Source organism: Tachysurus fulvidraco, chromosome 1 (genome assembly GCF_022655615.1).
Source record: "Tachysurus fulvidraco isolate hzauxx_2018 chromosome 1, HZAU_PFXX_2.0, whole genome shotgun sequence".
Lineage (NCBI taxonomy): Eukaryota > Metazoa > Chordata > Actinopteri > Siluriformes > Bagridae > Tachysurus > Tachysurus fulvidraco.
The window spans coordinates 50231359-50249780 of record NC_062518.1 but is presented as its reverse complement, the minus strand read 5'-3'; the positions used below and the strand labels follow the sequence as shown (position 1 = coordinate 50249780).

Here is an 18422-nt window from a genome sequence, read left to right as displayed (position 1 = left end):
GCGAGATCATATCAAATGTGCATTACAGCTGGCTAGCCGCATGTAATAATACTAATACTTCAAATCCCAGAATGCCTTGCCACTGTATTGACGCGTAGTCACGAACACCAAGCACCCCTCATTCTCTGTTGACAGTCGTTAACAACCATGTTACAGTCACATGGGGCAAGTTAATTCACCCTCCACAAAAATGGCCAAACGAAAGATGGACAATAGGAGCTTACAGGACAGGAGGGAGGCAGATTATCTGTTCACGAATATAAAGGACAGACCTGTTTGTCTTGTGTGCTAACGGAGCTAACATGTCTGTAACGAAAGAATATTACATAAGAAGAATTGCCAGGTTCTCCCCTTACTCAGCAAACAATATCCACATCACCTGAGTACTAATCACCGTCACCTGGCACCCGTTATTACCACCACTTATAAAAGTCTCACACGCACACACACAAACACACAAATGTGCTGGTCTGATGTACTGGTGCATGATATTATGGGATGTATTATGTGTACGTCTGACTAAAGAGATTAGTTTTTAATCTCCATTTAAACTGGGAAAGTATGTCTGAGTCCCGAACACTATCAGGAAGACTATTCCAGAGTTTGGGAGCTAAATAAGAAAACGCTCTACCACCTTTAGTAGACTTAGATATTCTGGGAACTAGCAGAAGTCCTGAGTTTTGTGATCTCAGAGAGCGTGAAGGATTGTAACGTGTTAGAAGACTAGTTAGATACATGGGAGCTAAACCATTAAGAGCCTTGTACGTAAGTAGCAGCAGTTTGTAATCAGTTTTAAACTTAACAGGTAGCCAGTGTAGAGATGATAACATTGGGGTTATATGGTCATACTTTCTTGTCCTAGTGAGAACTCTGGCAGCTGCATTTTGGACTAACTGTAACCTATTTATTAAAGATGCAGGACAACCACCTAGTAATGCATTACAATAGTTCAGTCTAGAGGTCATGAACGCATCAACTAGCTTCTCAGCATCAGATAAAGACAGGATGTTTCTCAGCTTGGCAATGTTTCTAAGGTGGAAGAAGGCTGTTTTTGTAGTATGGGCGATATGATTTTCAAGAGACAGGTTGCTGTCTAATATAACACCCAGGTCTTTCACTGTCGAGCTACTAGTAACAGTACATCCTTCTAAGTACAAGTTAAATTGTAAGAGTTTCTGTGTACTGGGTTTTGGACCTATAAGTAGTATTTCTGTCTTATCAGAGATTAACAACAGAAAATTACAACTCCTCCAGTCTTTTATCTCCCTAAGGCATTGAGTTAATTTGGACACTTTGGCTATTTCATCTGGTTTTGTGTATCATCAGCATAGCAGTGGAAACTAATCCCATGTCTTCTAATAATGTTCCCTATTGGAAGCATGTATATCGAGAAAAGCAGAGGTTCTAGAACTGATCCTTGAGGGACCCCATAATTAACCGGTAATAAACTGGAGGATTCACCATTTAATTCTACAAAATGGTATCGGTTAGACAGGTAGGATCTAAACCAACTTAAAGCCTGACCATGAATACCTGTGTAATTCTGTAAGCGATCTAGGAGAATGTTGTGATCTATAGTGTCGAATGCAGCACTAAGGTCAAGTAGAACTAATAGGGACTAATTGGTCCGAAGCTAAGAACAAGTCGTTTGTAACTTTAACAAGTGCAGTTCCTGTGCTATGATGGGGTCTGAAACCTGACTGAAACTCTTCAAGGATGTTGCTCTCCTGTAAGAAGGAGCTCAGTTGAACAGACACAACCTTTTCAAGTATTTTAGACATAAACGGAAGGTGTGAGATAGGTCTGCAATTTGATAGTTCATTAGGATCTAAATTAGGTTTCTTAATGAGTGGCCTAATGACTGCCAACTTGAAAGATTTAGGGACGTAACCTAACGATAACGAGGAGTTAATAATATTAAGAAGAGGCTCACCAGCTTTATGTAACACTTCTTTCAGTAATTTAGTTGGAATGGGGTCTAGTGAACAAGTTGTTGATTTAGATGTGGTAACAAGCTCTTCCTGTCCTGTACTTGTAAAGCACTGTAGTTGTGTGTCTAGAGCCTTAAGTGAGACTGGGTCACTAGTTGCTCTCACATGTTGAGCGTCATCTATTTTATTCCTGATACTTTCGATTTTATCAGTGAAGAATCTCATAAAATCCTCACTACTGACCTGTGATGGAATAGTGTGTTCACATTTCTGGTTTTTTGTTAAACTAGCCACTGTGCTAAATAAAAACCTGGGGTTGTTCTGGTTACTTTCTATGAGTTTGCTCAGGTGCTCAGCCCTAGCAGCTTTTAGAGCCTGTCTGTAGCTGGACATACTGTCCTTATACGCAATTCTAAACACCTCTAATTTAGTTTTTCTACACTTTCGCTTGAGGTTACGGGTCTCCCTCTTGAGGGTGTGAGTATGACTATTATACCACGGTGCAAACGTTTTATCTCTAACCTTCTGTAATCTGACTGGGGCAACAGTGTCTAATGTGCTAGTGAATATAGCGTCTATGCTGTTAGTCATTACATCTAGGTCGTTTGTGTTTAAGGGTACAGTAAGAAGTAATAATGGTTCTACCAAGTCGATAACGTGGTGAGACACAGTTAGTCTGTTCTATAGGTAGTGTGTACATTATGAGGTAATGGTCTGTGATGTCATCACTTTGAGGTATGATATCTATATCAGTGACATCTATTCTGTGTGATATTATTAAATCTAGTGTGTGATTACAACGATGAGTTGCTTTAGTGATGTTTTGTTTAAGCCCAAGTGAGTTTAGTAAGTCCAAAAATGTGAGTCCTAGAGCATCATTTGTGTCGTCAACATGAATATTAAATTCTCCTACAATTAATGCTTTATCAAAGTTAACTAATAGGTCTGAGAGAAAATCTGTGAATTCTCTAAGAAAAACTGTGTAGGGCCCTGGGGGTCTGGGGCCCTGGGGGTCTGTACACGGTCGCTAGAGCAAGAGACATCAGGGATTTCTTCGTGTGCATGTGCGATAGTGTAACATTAAGGACGAGCACTTCAAAAGAACTAAATCTAGGCTGTGTTCTCTGGGTAACAGTGAGGTAATCACTAAGGATAGTGGCGACACCACCTCCACGACCAGTCAGACGAGGTTCGTGCTTATAGATATATCCTGATGGTGTAGACTCGTTTAGACCGATGTATTCATTTGGTTTAATCCAAGTTTCTGTAATTCAGAATGCAGTAAGGCTATTTTCTGAGATGATTTCATTTACAATAAGTGCTTTGGGTGATCTAATGTTCAGAAGCACAAACTTTAAGAACTGTTTTTGTTTGTTTCTATGGCATTTTTCTGGTCTAATTACAGTAAGATTATTTCGAGAACTTCTCACGTATTTATTTTTTGATCTCACTGCTCTGGAAACAGACACAGTTTCTATAGGGTGAACTATGTGTGCATTTGTGTCAATGTGTTGAGGTGAAGGATGACTATGGAAATTTAAATTTAAGGAGTAGTTTACCAGTCAGAAGGTGTTCAGCGCCCTGGAGATGTGGTCTGAGAGGATATCCGCTCCAACTCTGCTGGTGTGCAGGCCGTCAGCACGGAAAAGCCTAGGACGCTCCCAGAAAACATTCCAGTTATCAATACTTATCAGTTATCAGTACTTATGGTCTCTCACTGAAGTTATTATGTTTAGGTTCCTGGTTAATTCCTCACCTGTTTTCACCTGTGCAGTGCTGCAGGTTGTGTCTCAGATATGATGTTCTGCAGGGTTCCTCTCCACCTCCTGCTTTTACTCATCCTCACGTTCATCACAGGTGAGTGTGATATCAGTCTCACTGCTCACACTGAACTCAGTTTGTCTCTCTGACAGGAAGGAGTTCTACAGAAAGGATTTATACAGAAATGTGTTGAACATAAATGATGTTAATCATATTTACAAGAGTATATTTATATTTTATTCTGTTTATCTGCTTTTCTCTTTCAGTTCCTGTATCAGCTGTCACTACTGTAAAGGTGCAGTTTAATCAGGCTGCTGCTCTGCCCTGTGATCGGAGATGTTCTGATCAGGCCACATGGTTCAATAACCAAGGTTATATAGTGGCTCAGTGTGATCAGACATCCTGCAGTTCAGCAGAAGGATTTAGCATCTCCCATAATCAGTATCTGAAGGGAGATCTGACCCTCACCATCCCTGTAGCTGATTACAGTAAGAGGAACATATACACGTGTCAGTGTGATGGAAAAGACGTTAATGATGTGCGTCTCAGCATCGAGTGTAAGTGTGTTTACTGCTCTATAGTTTATAAACTCTCACTGATTTAGGCTTAATGTGTTATATTTATATCCAGTTAAAATTCAGTCTGGTGTTTTTTCTCCTCAGCCGTCATATCACCAGTTCAGGTGAATCCTGGTGAAGATCTACAGCTGAATTTACTCTTAACAGACCAAGTGGAGGTGATCTTTAAACAAAGAGATTCAGCAGATCCACATGGTGTACAGATCTGCATTGTGTATAAAAGCTCACTAGTCTGTACAGCTGAATACACACAGAGAACATCACTCACTAACACACTTCTTACACTGAGAGGAGTAAAGTGGACTGATGATGGAGTTTACAGCATCAGAGACACGAAGTTCAACGAGAACCTTCATGATTACTCAGTAACAGTAAGAGGTACGTATTCAGTGTGATTTGTGTCAGTGTGTAAAATTCAACAGTCTGATATTGGTCAGAAATCATCCTGAACATTCAGTTAATATAATAAAATAAAACTTAAAGTTGCTCTGAAACTTGACCGTATGAGAACCTGTCATTAAATTCTACATTTTCTACACACAGGTTTGTTTACTAGTAAATAAATTCTCCTGCAGATGATTTACAAATAAATAAATGTTTAAAACTAACACTGTAAATGAGGCCCAGTGGGTGTGTTATTGGTGTTCAGTTAATCACACTCACTGGCACATGGTGTGTGTTAAGTCACTAATAAACACTGTGTGTGTGTGTGTGTGTGTGTGTGTGTGTGTGTGTGTGTGTGTGTGTGTGTGTGTGTGTGTGTGTGTGTGTGTGTATTTGGTATAGAACCTCCTCTACCAGTGTGGGCGATCGTCCTGATAGTGGTGGTGGTGGTGTTTCTGGTTGCTGCACTGATTGTGTCAATCCTGTACCTGATTAAATATAACGACATCCGATTCTATTGTGTAAGTAACAGAGACATACAGCACTGTGACATCAGAGATCACATGACTGTGTGCTGTAATAAACTCCACATCACCCTGATTAGACATCACCCAGTTACTACATGGACACTTCCACAGAACAAATATGATGACTGATAAATGACACTTTTACTGTCAGAATAATTACAAATTCTATTCAGTAATCTCACGTGATCACTGAGAGGGAACAGCTAACTGTTTACACATCAGATTATTAAGTGTTTGTAATATTTATCTGAACACTCAGTATTACATCTGATACTCTGACTTGTTGAAACTCTAAATATGTCAGGTCTTACAATGAGAAGACGATTCTCTACAGTTTCTATCCTTTAAACTGAATTTTATTCACCAGGATGTCCTGAAACGTTCTCGAAGCCCAGATGAAAAGGTGGACTTCGTGCGAAGAGCCGTCAGAAGAGTCTTCTGGAGTTTAGAGTCTTCTGGAGTTTAGAGTTTTCTGGGGATGAGCCAGGGCAAAAGGGACTGCCTGGAGGGGGGAAAGTAAAGAAGGAAAAAGGGGGAAAAAAGGGGGAAAAGAGAAAAAAAGGAGGGGTTTTGTAGTGCAGGGAGTGTTTTCTTCAATACTTATTAATTATTCAATACTTCAATATTTTTTTATTTTTTAACAAGAATATATTTTAATTAATATTAAATTCTTTGTAGACTTCCATAAAGGTAAAAGATTAACACACAATGCTTATTTCTCCAAACACACTTTATTCACTAATATATGTTATTTCAACAAGCTTGCCTTTTAAACAATTTATGTTTTAACTTATTAACAAGACAAATATTAATAATAACAATATATATATATTTTAATTCAACTATTATTACTATTTTATTTAATTGCAATTATTATATTATACCTACAGTAATTATTATATAAATACTATCATTATAGAGCTTTTCACTTATTACAAAGGTTATGACATAAAAAAATGTTAAAATAAATTGCTAGAAAAATAAAAAGTGTTTCAAGTTAAATAAATGTTCTTTGATTGAATTACAAAGAGTCTTTCCACTGTTCAATGGCCTTCCCAGATTCTGGACAGTACCATTTACCTTTAACCCCTTTATGCATCCCCCCCCCCCCTTTTGCATGTTTTTCGCCTACATGACCTACCCAACAAAAAGTGGTACAGCTCCCACATACTTTGACACACAGGGGTGAGTCTGGTCTCATTGGAAAGAAGAGATTCAGAAACTAGTGTCAGGTTGATACTATGCCTTACTGGCACAAAGTTACAGAGGCTAGAATGGAAGGTTTTCATTTCCGCCTGGGTTGTTTACCTGATAAACTGATTAATCTTATTTGTCTGGAACATGTTAGGGACAAACCAACAACTGAGAGTCATAGCCACATGTCTTGGCTTTCACCAAAAAAATTTCAAGTCAAAAGACCCAAAAATGGATTTTATATGAATATTTTTCTACGGCCCTGGTCGTCGGGTGCAGCGTTTTTGTGTACTTGTTTACTGTATAACTTTGAAATAAAAGGCTGCAGGCTCAGTCTGACAAGCCATAAATAAGCCTAGACTCTCTCTCTATCACTCTGGTGTGAAAACAGGCCTGTAACTTGTCACCCTGAGCTGTGAGAGGGACAAAAGGTCAGGGATTACGCAAGAATTCTTCTGCGCATCCAGTTCACGCAGACACAGGCAAAGTACATACGGCATGTCATATACCGTTGGAATCGTCTGCTTATTGGCTAAACGGCTGTATAGGTCCCAGCCCATTTCATTGCTATTGGAAGGAGTAATTGTCAGTCAAAGGCGGGTTCCCAAAAATGAGGTCATGCCACCATTGGCTTCCCAGCCGTCTATCTCTGCCATACAAGCACCGATTGGCTCAAATGAGGGCTTATTTGATTGGTTAGGACCTGGGCTATAAATATGACGTAGACTTTGAATTTTTGAATATCCCAATGAGAAGTTAGAGCGGCAAAACCAGATGATGGCGCACTTCTGTTTCCAGTTTTCAGAACACTAACGGAATATTTGCGGCGCGACCAGAGCGTTTTGGATTAAAAGGCTTACAGATTTCAATTCCTTGGACCTGTGTGGATTTTTGTGGATTATTTGTGTTGGAATATATTACCCCAGTGAAGAAAGAGACGCATCTAAATGTAAGGGAAAAACCGGTCTAGCGCCACCTAGGTCAGTTTTGTCCGAAATTTTTTTCTAATTGTATGAAGGCTGTGAATCATATTGTGCTTTGTGTGTGGGCTGAAAAATTATTGAGAGTATAAACTTTACTAGGTAAATAGGTTTTTTCGTGTTTTTGGAGGATTTGATGCTTTAAAGTTGAATTGAAGCTTGTTTCTGGGTCATCCCCTAGTGGTCACTTTGACTTCCGTGCCCTGCACGGCGACCCGTAAGAGGTTTGAGTGGCCGGTAAGTTTGTTCTTTGACTGACCACATAATTTACACTGGTAGTGGTAGCCTTCCTTTGACAGACAATTTTTTGGTGGCTCCCCTCCCGCCGCAAGCTCTGCCTTTCACAGTCTCCATGCATGTTGTTGGTTCTGGGACCGTGGGACTGGAGCTATTGGCTGGGGAAATGATGAAGAACCCTGAGACAAAGGTGCACTGATGGTTGATGACCTGGCAGAAAGGATGTTTAACCCAGAGATTATACATATCTGGCGCTGATGGGTGATGACCCTGCTGATTTTAATATCCAGGCCAGTTAAACCACACAGGATCATGCTTGACACCAGGCCAGAAAGCAGATTCACATGCCACATGAGTCAGGCTGGTGCCAGGTGCAGCTACATCTGCATGTGATACCACAGTCTCAGTTCCAACATGTTTGCAGTGGCAAATTACTGCCTCACACTCGATAACAGCATGTCCATGTTCCACGGGTGCTGCTGGGAGCCCTCTTGCATTTGGCAGTGAAGGCTTTGTCACACTGATCTGCTCCACTCCTTGCAGCAAAGTGTCTCGGTCAGTTCACTTTTGTCAGTCAAACAGCCTGACAAAACATATCCATTTTAGATTTAAATAACTGCACACAATTTTTTTTTATTACTTTTTTTTTTTTTAAAAAGTAAACAAATGTATGATAAACATATCTTTTAAATATATATGATTTTCTCAGTACAATACACTTGTAGTTCAGCATATATATATATATATATATATATATATATATATATATATATATATATATATATATATATATACACACACACACACATACATATATTTACAATAAAGTGTCCAATAAGTATATATTACATATTTATTTATTTATTAACTATTATTGAAGTGAAGCCCGAATTAATAATTAATAATAATAATAATAATAATAATAATAATACCATCTTGGTCCTGTCCAGAAGTTCTCTGCAGTCTTCAAACAGCTGTCTGATGTGACTGTATGTCATCACTACTGACACTGAGTCATAAATAGTCTGTGGATAAACAGATGCATTGTTTGTATAATGAATGATCAGTAGTCTCTACAATCATATTCAATAACAGCATCAACAATAATATTCTAAATATTAATTCAGAAAATGTTTGTCATTTCTCAAATAAAAATTCAGTTATAATAAAATAATATAAAGGTGTAATATAAATACCGCAGGGTGCAGGGGATTAGAAATAAATATTTGTTGGGAAATTGGACACGTATTTTATGAAAGTTTTGAGCTGCTTGTAGAGCAATCGGTATCAATTAGGAACCGGAGTAAGTAGTGACACCGTGTGGATATGTAGAGAATTACAACTAAATGTATAAATCACTGCTTTGACACTTCACTTCATATCCGATTTAATCAGCTCCATAATAACTGCATACAGGCTACTGAGGCATGAGAAGCATTAAGGTATAACAGCATCTCATGTGTTTATTTATATATGTGTGTAGAATGGTTAATTAGTCTGTTCTTTATATTTAATTCTGTGGCTCCATCTAACTATTTACAGTCTACAGTTAGTTTAATGCTTTCTGAACGTAACAGTAAATTATGCATTGGTATTAATTGTGTGTAATTACAGTCTTTAGACAACTGAGAAGTGATTTCACACATTAACAGATCTGTTAACTGACTACAGAATGAATCTTCAGCTCATTATTCATGACCAGTGGAGGAGAGACATTACAATAATTTATTTCTGGGTATTTTTGTGCATTTTCACACTTTCACAATAAACTGCACACAAAGTTTGATAAAAGAGACTCCACACCTTTAAATGTAATAGTGTGTAATCTGTTGTTTTAGTAAGATTAACATTCTGTATGATCTCAGATGTACCCTCTTTTAACACCTTTTATTTCATTGTGTCTGTGTTCTGGCGAGAAATTATGGAATAATGTAAATAAACAAACAAATAAATAAACATTTGTGTTGCCCTGACTGAATAAACCTGTATGTTTAGTCACATGCACTCACATCTCTCTCACTAACACACCTTAACTCTCGATCTCTGTTTTACTGCATTATGTAGTGTCCAACTCTGATGTGCTAAATAATCCAATTATAATTAAATTTCAATTCAGTTTAATTTAAAATTGTTAAGTTTAAAAGTTACTATTTATTTCTAACATTTATCTCTAATGATTAAGTCTGAGGTGATGAACCCTCCAGATCTGCTATTTTACCTAAAAAAAATCTATTCATAAAAAATCTAAACAAATGTGTTTTTAGCCCGGACTTAAAACTCTGAGACTGTGTCTGAGTCCCAAACACTAATTGGAAGTCTGTTCCATTACTGTGGGGCTCTGTGAGAAAAAGTTCTGCCCCCTGCTGGAGACATTTGTACTAAGTAGGCATGACGGATCATAAAAAAACCCAAAATGATCTCTCGGGTACTGTGGCGCAAGACCATTAATTGATTTATAAGTTAGTAATAGTATTTTATAATCAATGTGAAATTTGAGTGGGAGCCAATGCAATGAGGATAAGCGGTGGCATCGTCTCAAAGGTTGTGTGTTCAGTTCATGTTTAGATCATGCTGTGTCCAGACTGTCTTTGTGCACACAAGTTTCTCTATCAGTCATATGTGAGAAATTCCAGCCTATGAACAGGATAATTATTAATTTCTCAGGTTCTCTTGGTTGCACAATTCCACTTGACTATAGACTGTTGAGGTCCAGTAGAAAGGACATTATTTACATTCATGTTATTTATAGTTGTGTCACTTATTTTACTTGTCTTCTGTGTGAAAAAGAACATTATAGAAATCAGAGATAAGGTCATTATTTTAAAATAAACCACTGTCTCCAAGGCACTAAGGGTATCTGACTGACATGGCTGAGGGTCACTATTGATCTTCTACAGCGAATGTGAGAGGATGAAAACTCACTGCTCGACTGCACAGGTCTGATTGCTGGCTTCTCCACGATTCATCTAGTTTTTTTCTTTCCAGAAATTTAACATGCTCCCAGAACCAAATCTTTCAATATCAGGGCCCATATTCATAAAGAGTCTAATAGTCATCTCAGAGAGCTCCTAACTTCGCTAAAAAAATTCTATGAATCTGATCTTAAGAGTGATTCAGGACCAATCTCAGAGCAACTCTGAACAATTAAAATACACCAACTTTTATCTTAGAGAGGAGGCGGGGCTAATGCCATTACTACACATTCTTTTGAAGATGTGATTGGTTGTCCAGTAAAAAAAAAAAAAGATAAGCCTTCACTTTGACTGTATGTTATGATATTTTGGGACTATATGGTGTAGGGATTATGTTTGTGACCGATCATATTAGCGATGCTCTGACATCTGTATGTTATACATGTAATAAATGTAAACATCTCTGACACAGATAAGAAATGTCATAGAAACAAATTATATTTATATAATTTATAACAAATTTCTTCTCCCTCTTCACCTTTCAGCCATTTTTTTAGATAAGATTAGATTCAAAAAACAGTCTATAGGCAGGATGAGAGGAGTCCCTAAGAATGCTGCGAGCTCGACGCAGACAGCGTTTCTTGTGGATGTCCTCCATGGCTGGAAGTGGAGTTCCTGTGATGCAGCGGGTGGTGAAAACAGTGCAATGCCCTGCGCTCTGCAACATAGCAGCTTCCATGCCAGACTGTGACACAGCTGGTCAGGATGCTTTCTATTGCACAGCAGTAGAAGTTCACCAGGATATCCGAGGAAAGCTAATTTTTCTTTAGTGTCTGCTGGTTAGCCTACTCACGTATCCCTCCATCACCTCACCAAGCTGAATCTGCACAGTGTCTGTAGTCACAACTGCATTAGAGATGACAATGAGTGGAAATGGCCTTTAGCACTTTTGGCCAGTACAAGTACTGTATAATGCCATATGGACTCTCTTGTGCTACATTTGTTTTTAGTATCTGATCAATAACATGAAGTTTCATATATCACTGATACTTAAATTTAATAATTTTGCCAATTTTTGGCCTAAAGAACAAAGTCATGAAAATAATCATAATAAATCACATTTCATTTGTGCACTGGCCGGGATCTAAATTGAGAAATCACCCAAACCAATCTAGTGTTCACCCAGTGGGCTCACACTTCACCAGCATGGGCAACCAAACATTTAAAAATTGTCATATTTGTTAAGGATTGGATGAATAAGTGGGTTTTCATCACAGACAATGAGGAAGATGGCAAATGTGGCAAAATAGTTCCCAACAGATTAAAGTTCAAATTTGATCTATAGATTGTCAATGTTCAAACTATTAAACCCAAACCTGTAATATATCAGCAGGTTGCCAAGAAGGTTGCCACTGATCTTAAAATCTGATCTTTCAACCAATCTCCATGTGAAAACAAATAAATAACTGTATGTGGAAATGGCAGGATAGATGTGGTCAAACACTGGTAAAGTTTTAGTCTCGATGCACCACAGCCTTCTCTCGAGGGGAGTGGCTCGAAAAGAATGTGTCTATGAGAGGGGTCAGCAACAAACTACCCATTTCAGGGTCCAGGAATTGTACAGCTCTCAAAGACATAGCAGATTGCAGCCAATCACTTTGCTCTGCAAAGCAAATGACACAATGCTGTCTGCATTTGTCATAGACAGTGGTAGCAGCATACCTAATAGTGATGGAGGAAGTGAGTAAGAAATCAATAATGGGGGTAAAGGACTACACCATTATCTGCACCATCTTTGTATAAAGTAGATTTGCTTACGTGCTTTATTATTTAGAGAGTTGATATTCAGCACCCACTTGAGGCCCTGGGTTATGATGGTTCCCAGAAAGCAAAAGTTCACAGCATCAAATGGGGAATCACACAGGATAATGGGGTAGTGGGGCTGTGTTCTTTCTGAAGAATTCCCCCTGTTTTCAAAGCATTGAGCTCCAGGCTATTATGACTGCATCAGGTCACCAGATTTTCTTTCCTTATGTAGGAACACTCATCCCCCTCAGAGATGAGCTTGATGAGGGTTTTGTCCTCTGAAAACAATAGTTTGACAGACTGGTGACTAGAAAGAACATAGCCTTGGGGGAATCAGCACTGATTAACTGGGAGTCAGAGATATGTTTTCCCAGTCTCACATGTTGCCTTTTGTCAGTCAGGAAGTGTGTGATCCACCTATAAGCTGGAAAAGCTTATCCTGTAGCAGAGATAGAATAAGTATATTCAAAGCAAAGCTGAAATCCAAATTAGGATTCCAGTACAGTTTCCTGAGAAGTCTATGTGCTAAAGAATGTAATGCATCTACCGACTTGTTGACTCTGTAGGCAAACTGCAGAGGATCCAGGAGATCGTTTATAATAGATCTGAGATTGCACCGCACAAGGCACTCAAATGACTTCATTTCCACAGACGTTTGAGGAACAGGTCTGTAGTCATTTATGTCTTGTAATGCTAGGTTTTTGGGAAGCAGGGATAGTGAGGGAGGTCTTGAAGCAAGCTGGTAAATGGAATATCTCCAATGAGTTGTTAAAGGTGTCTGTAAACACTGGAAACAGCTGATCAGCACAGTACGTCATGGTGTAATGGAGAGACAGGTCCTGTCCAGCTGCTTTGCATGAGTTCTGTCTCTTGAAATCTCTGTAAAAGTCTCTCTCTCTCTCAAATGGAGAGTGTTGTTCTTGAAGAGGGGGAGGAGAGGCAATGGACCATTCAGGTGTGAATCTGTGGAGGCACCAGCCCCATCTGTGGTGGGGGTGGTGAATCTGATCAGCTAGACCTTGAGTGGATAGCTAGTGTCAAGGGCCTGTCACATTGTCTTACAAAGCGAAAGTTCAGACTGTTTAGATTCAGTTCATTAGCAGAGTGGAGGGATTTAGGCTTGTAGTTTGTGATCTGTCTGAGACCCTAACAGTTAGAAACAAAGTCAATGGCTAAAAACTCCTTTTGCAGTTTTTTCCACTGTACAGCTGTTTATGTCCTCTTATTGCCAAATTTTACTTTGACATAAAAGTAAAAAAGTTGTTAAAGGTGCCGTGGACAATGAACAAAGAGAAGAGTGTAAATGAAGCAAACTCATGTGGGGAGTAGAATGACATGCAGTTTATAAAAAATGACTCAGTATCAGGAGAACAGTACTGCTGAATAACTGTCAAATCATTGTACAAGCCATTATTAGATTAAAAAACAAATTCCTCCGCCCTTCATTTTGTCCCAAAGTTCCGTATGGCAATCTGCTCTGAAAAGTCCTGGTCTGGTATCAGCCGACACAGTTATGTTTCTGAGAAGCACAAGACAGAAGATGAAGAAAAATTTGTTTTTCTCCTACAGTACCAGTAGCTGAAGATCGTCCAAATTGGTACACTGTGAATGCACATTGGAGAAAAAAATTCCATGCAGTGGGTGTGCAATATCTGAGTCGGCAGATGGACATGAGACACTGTCTCATTTCCACAGCGTTTCACTACATGTGCACAAGTGGGGGTATATTTTACCAGAATGCAATAAATTCACATATGTATCAATGAAGGTGGGAAGTGAATCTATATGAAATGTAGCCATAATATTCATGAGCTCTGATCTGGTGAATGAGCTCCCAATGCAATCGCAAAAGAAACTGCGTTAACAAACAAAACATGACAAAAACAAACAGCGCCAACACACATGCAGCAATTTGTGGTGCCATTTTGGTTTATATCAGTAAAAGTACAGACTAAACAAACAGGAGCCCAGAGGTCAGCTAATATTATTCCTGACTCCTGAATCTTCCTTCATACCTCCACATGGGTTGTTTCAAATTTGTGTAAAAATGAAACTACACAATCTCCTTAGATTTGAGCACAGGTGTTTTATTAATAGTCCAACATAATTTTAGAAGAACCCTTACCCTACGGCCCAGTATTTGGTTGATAGCTGCACTCTCCTTCAAGGTGCATTCTGCAATGACTTTTGCCCTCATCTCCTTCATGTAGAGCATAAAAGCATTCAGAGGCTTTTTGATGACTGGCTTCTTAGACTCTCTATCCCTCTTTGACTCTGGATGTGGCTTGCTGCAATGCAAAAGGAAAACAACACAAGTTTGATTTGGTAACATTGCATTCAAATACTGTAGAATTGCCATATTAGATCATTTAATTAAAGACTTATCATTATGAAACATTAATAACACAAATGTAATAAATGTCTGCCAGTTATGAACGAGTGATGCTTACTTCATGTAAAAATTCCCCATCTGCAGTTTCCTTAAAGGTGCAATAGTCATCTTGAATCTTTTACTAATAAAATTAACGTACAATATGATATACTAGCCAACACCAGTACTGTATTGATGGTCAGTTCAGAAATACATGGGAGCTCAAACAAATTCACATATTTATAGTGTTATAACTTGGCTGCAAACAGCTAAATGACCTAGTAAGCAAAACTAGTAGGCAAAAACACAGACCAGAGTAAAATGCTTAATGCCGGCACTGACAAAAACACAGCTATACTATCACTATAGTCCATATATTATCATCTGTATCTAAATAACAAAGCTATATGTAACAAAAAAATAACAAAAAATATCCTTAATAAACAGACTACTTCATTGCTTGAAAGTGAAATGGTAATACTAATACTAAAATTGGCTAATGATTCAATGTTGTATGCTACACATGCATAAGAGCGATTAATATTGACTAATGCACCTTTAATGTTTTTTACACATACATGTCAAACTGCTCTTGCCTGCCTGAAGAGGGAACTATAGCAGGGTGTGGGATTCCTGTAGGGTGCATTCCAGATGGCCCCATAATCAGAGAGTGAGAGAACCTTCATGAACACACAGGAACACCAAAATTATTGTAAGCATGAAACATATTTATGAAGTTCCTAAAGGTTAATTTATGACTGCAAGTAACTTTATTTAGGTAACGTAAATACAATGATAAGGTAATTATGGCTGTCAGCTGGAATCAACAGATTTACAGTAACCTTCCTGAAGCCCCCTTGTGTAGTTACAAGTCAGAGGTATAAGACACAGCTAGCAGCAAAACTATGTGTCACTTATAATTAAGAAATGCTTGAGAAAATGTGTAATAAAATATATTTAAAACCAAGGAAAATATAATATATATATATAAAACCAAGGAGTGACCTGAGCAAATTATGCTCTTTTGATGGTTGAAGAAAATTAATTCTTGAGAAATAGCTATTCATAATACTTTGTATTTTATTACATATATGTTTCTGCAAATTATTTTGTACATACAATTTTCACTGTATTTATCTAGCCCTCCAGCACTTGTTCATTCATGCAATTATCCAGTCAGCAATTATGCAGCAATATCCATTTGCATATACAGGTCAGAGCTTCATTTAATTTTCACTGTATGAAATACATTCTCGGAAACTTTGACTTTAAGTGGTTGGTCATGTAGCTAAGAAAAGCTAAGGGTGCAGACTAATACATAATTATGGAGGATGTGCTCATGCAAATCTTCAGTGTGGCAGAATTTCTTTTGTAGCCTTCCCCGGTAATCTTGTCTCTGAGCTCTGCAGGCAGTTCCTTTGACCTTGTGGCTTGGTTTTTGCTCTGATATGCATTGTCAGCTGTAAGACTGACTCCAATCAATGTGTAGAAACAGCTCAGTAACTATCAAGAGAAATGGAATGCACTTGAGCTAAATTTCAAGTATTTTGCAGAGGGTCTGAATACTCAAGTACATATGATATTTCAGATTTTCCTTTTTCATATATTCTCAAACATTCCTAGAATTTTGTTTTCATTTTGTGGTACTGGATATAGATTAATAAAAAAAAAATTGAACAATTGTATTATCACATTGCAACATAAAATTTAAAAAAGTGAAGGGGGTCTGAATTCTTTCTGAATGCACTTGATATCTGTTTTTGGAATGCCCAAAAGTTTTTCCTTTTGAGAATATACCTAAACAAACACCATCATGAAGCCCAATGAGCAATACCAGCCAAAGACAAGTCCCAGAAAGTATCAGAGTCTCAAACATTAAGTTAGGATTTTATTAAAGTTATTAATCAAAATGTTAGTCAACCTAGACACAAAGAGGACTTCAGGTAGGCAATTCTGCAGATTCCTTTTAAAAAACAGCAACTAATAGAAAAAGAAAATGTGTGACAGAATTACCACTTGGTAGTCTTTGTTAGCAAAAAGCAAAAACTATTATTTCCCTTTCATGAGCAGAACAAATATAGCTCAAAGGACTTACCTTCCTGCTTCAGTGGATTTCTTACCTAGATACTGTACTTAGAGTACTTACTGTACTGTTTAATTCCTGAAGTTCCCTTAACATATCCCATATCTCAGGACTCTTATTCATATTCAATCATACCAGACATTTGTCTCTTTTCTACATGGCTCTTTTTTGTAATGTTTAAAATCCCTCTGTCATCTAGTACAGGTTTTTTTCTTCATGCCATCTTAATCCTTTTTTACCACTAGCACCTAAGGCTTGCTCATTAATTTTCTAGATTTCTATAAATTGGCTTCGAACAATGTCTATAGATAAAACCACAATTTAATCGACATAGAAATTATATACTCAAATAAAATGCAAAAATATATGCACTCATACAAAACACTAATGTGAAAAGCCACAGCAATGGTTTGCAGGAGCGCGCAAGGCTGGAATGCAGCCATTCAACAACTAAAACATTGATTTTACAGATGCTTCTTGCCTTTATCATCAAACTCAAGACAAATGGAGCTGACCACAGGCTCACCAGTGCCTCTTTTTCCTGAGGACACTAAAGAAAAATCAGCTTTATATATATATGTGTGTATATATATATATATATATATATATATATATATATGTGTGTATATATATATATATATATATATATATATATATATATATATATATATATATATATATATATATATACGTATATATACGCACACACACACACATATATATATATATATATATATATATATATATATATATATATATATATATATATATATATATATGCTGAACTACAAGTGTATTGTACTGAGGAAATCATATATATTTAAAAGATATGTTTATCATATATTTGTTTACTTTTTTAAAAAAAAAAGTAATAAAAAAAATTGTGTGCAGTTATTTAAATCTAAAATGGATATGTTTTGTCAGGCTGTTTGACTGACAAAAGTGAACTGACCGAGACACTTTGCTGCAAGGAGTGGAGCAGATCAGTGTGACAAAGCCTTCACTGCCAAACCCAAGAGGGCTCCCAGCAGCACCCGTGGAACATGGACATGCTGTTATCGAGTGTGAGGCAGTAATTTGCCACTGCAAACATGTTGGAACTGAGACTGTGGTATCACATGCAGATGTAGCTGCACCTGGCACCAGCCTGACTCATGTGGCATGTGAATCTGCTTTCTGGCCTGGTGTCAAGCATGATCCTGTGTGGTTTAACTGGCCTGGATATTAAAATCAGCAGGGTCATCACCCATCAGCGCCAGATATGTATATCTCTGGGTTATACTTCCCTTCTGCCAGGTCATCAACCATCAGTGCACCTTTGTCTCAGGGTTCTTCATCATTTCCCCAGCCAATAGCTCCAGTCCCACAGTCCCAGAACCAACAACATGCATGGAGACTGTGAAAGGCAGAGCTTGCGGCGGGAGGGGAGCCACCAAAAAATTGTCTGTCAAAGGAAGGCTACCACTACCAGTGTAAATTATGTGGTCACTCAAAGAACAAACTTACTGGCCACTCAAATTAAAGGTAAATGGTACTGTCCAGAATCTGGGAAGGCCAATGAACAGTGGAAAGACTTTGTAATTCAATCAAAGAACATTTATTTAACTTGAAACACTTTTTATTTTTCTAGCAATTTATTTTAACATTTTTTTATGTCA

At 37.8% G+C, this 18422-nt stretch overlaps 2 protein-coding genes across 10 annotated transcripts in view; one reads left to right on the top strand and one right to left on the bottom strand.

Moving 5' to 3' along the window:
* LOC113636588 overlaps window positions 1-18422 on the top strand; it is a 204478-nt gene that overhangs the window by 108654 nt on the left and 77402 nt on the right. For 2 of the 9 annotated variants that reach the window (XM_047813874.1, XM_047813877.1), the window contains exons 2-4: window positions 3706-3788; window positions 3959-4249; window positions 4355-4648. The exons of 4 other annotated variants lie outside the window; for them this stretch is intronic. In XM_047813874.1, coding sequence (XP_047669830.1) covers window positions 3728-3788; window positions 3959-4249; window positions 4355-4648 — 646 coding nt within the window. In that variant the 5' untranslated portion in view covers window positions 3706-3727. Of the gene's footprint in view, window positions 1-3667; window positions 3789-3958; window positions 4250-4354; window positions 4649-18422 lie in introns of all 9 variants that reach the window. 3 more of the 9 variants (XM_047813859.1, XM_047813870.1, XM_047813856.1) reach the window with 2 other exon arrangements.
* LOC125138470 (transcription factor 7-like) lies at window positions 13794-17257 on the bottom strand. The gene is made up of 3 exons (XM_047814958.1): window positions 15260-17257; window positions 14436-14598; window positions 13794-13829 (listed from the first exon to the last, which is right to left on the bottom strand). Exons 1-3 carry the CDS (start codon window positions 15340-15342, stop codon window positions 13809-13811), a joined length of 267 nt encoding a protein of 88 aa, XP_047670914.1. The 5' UTR covers window positions 15343-17257; the 3' UTR covers window positions 13794-13808.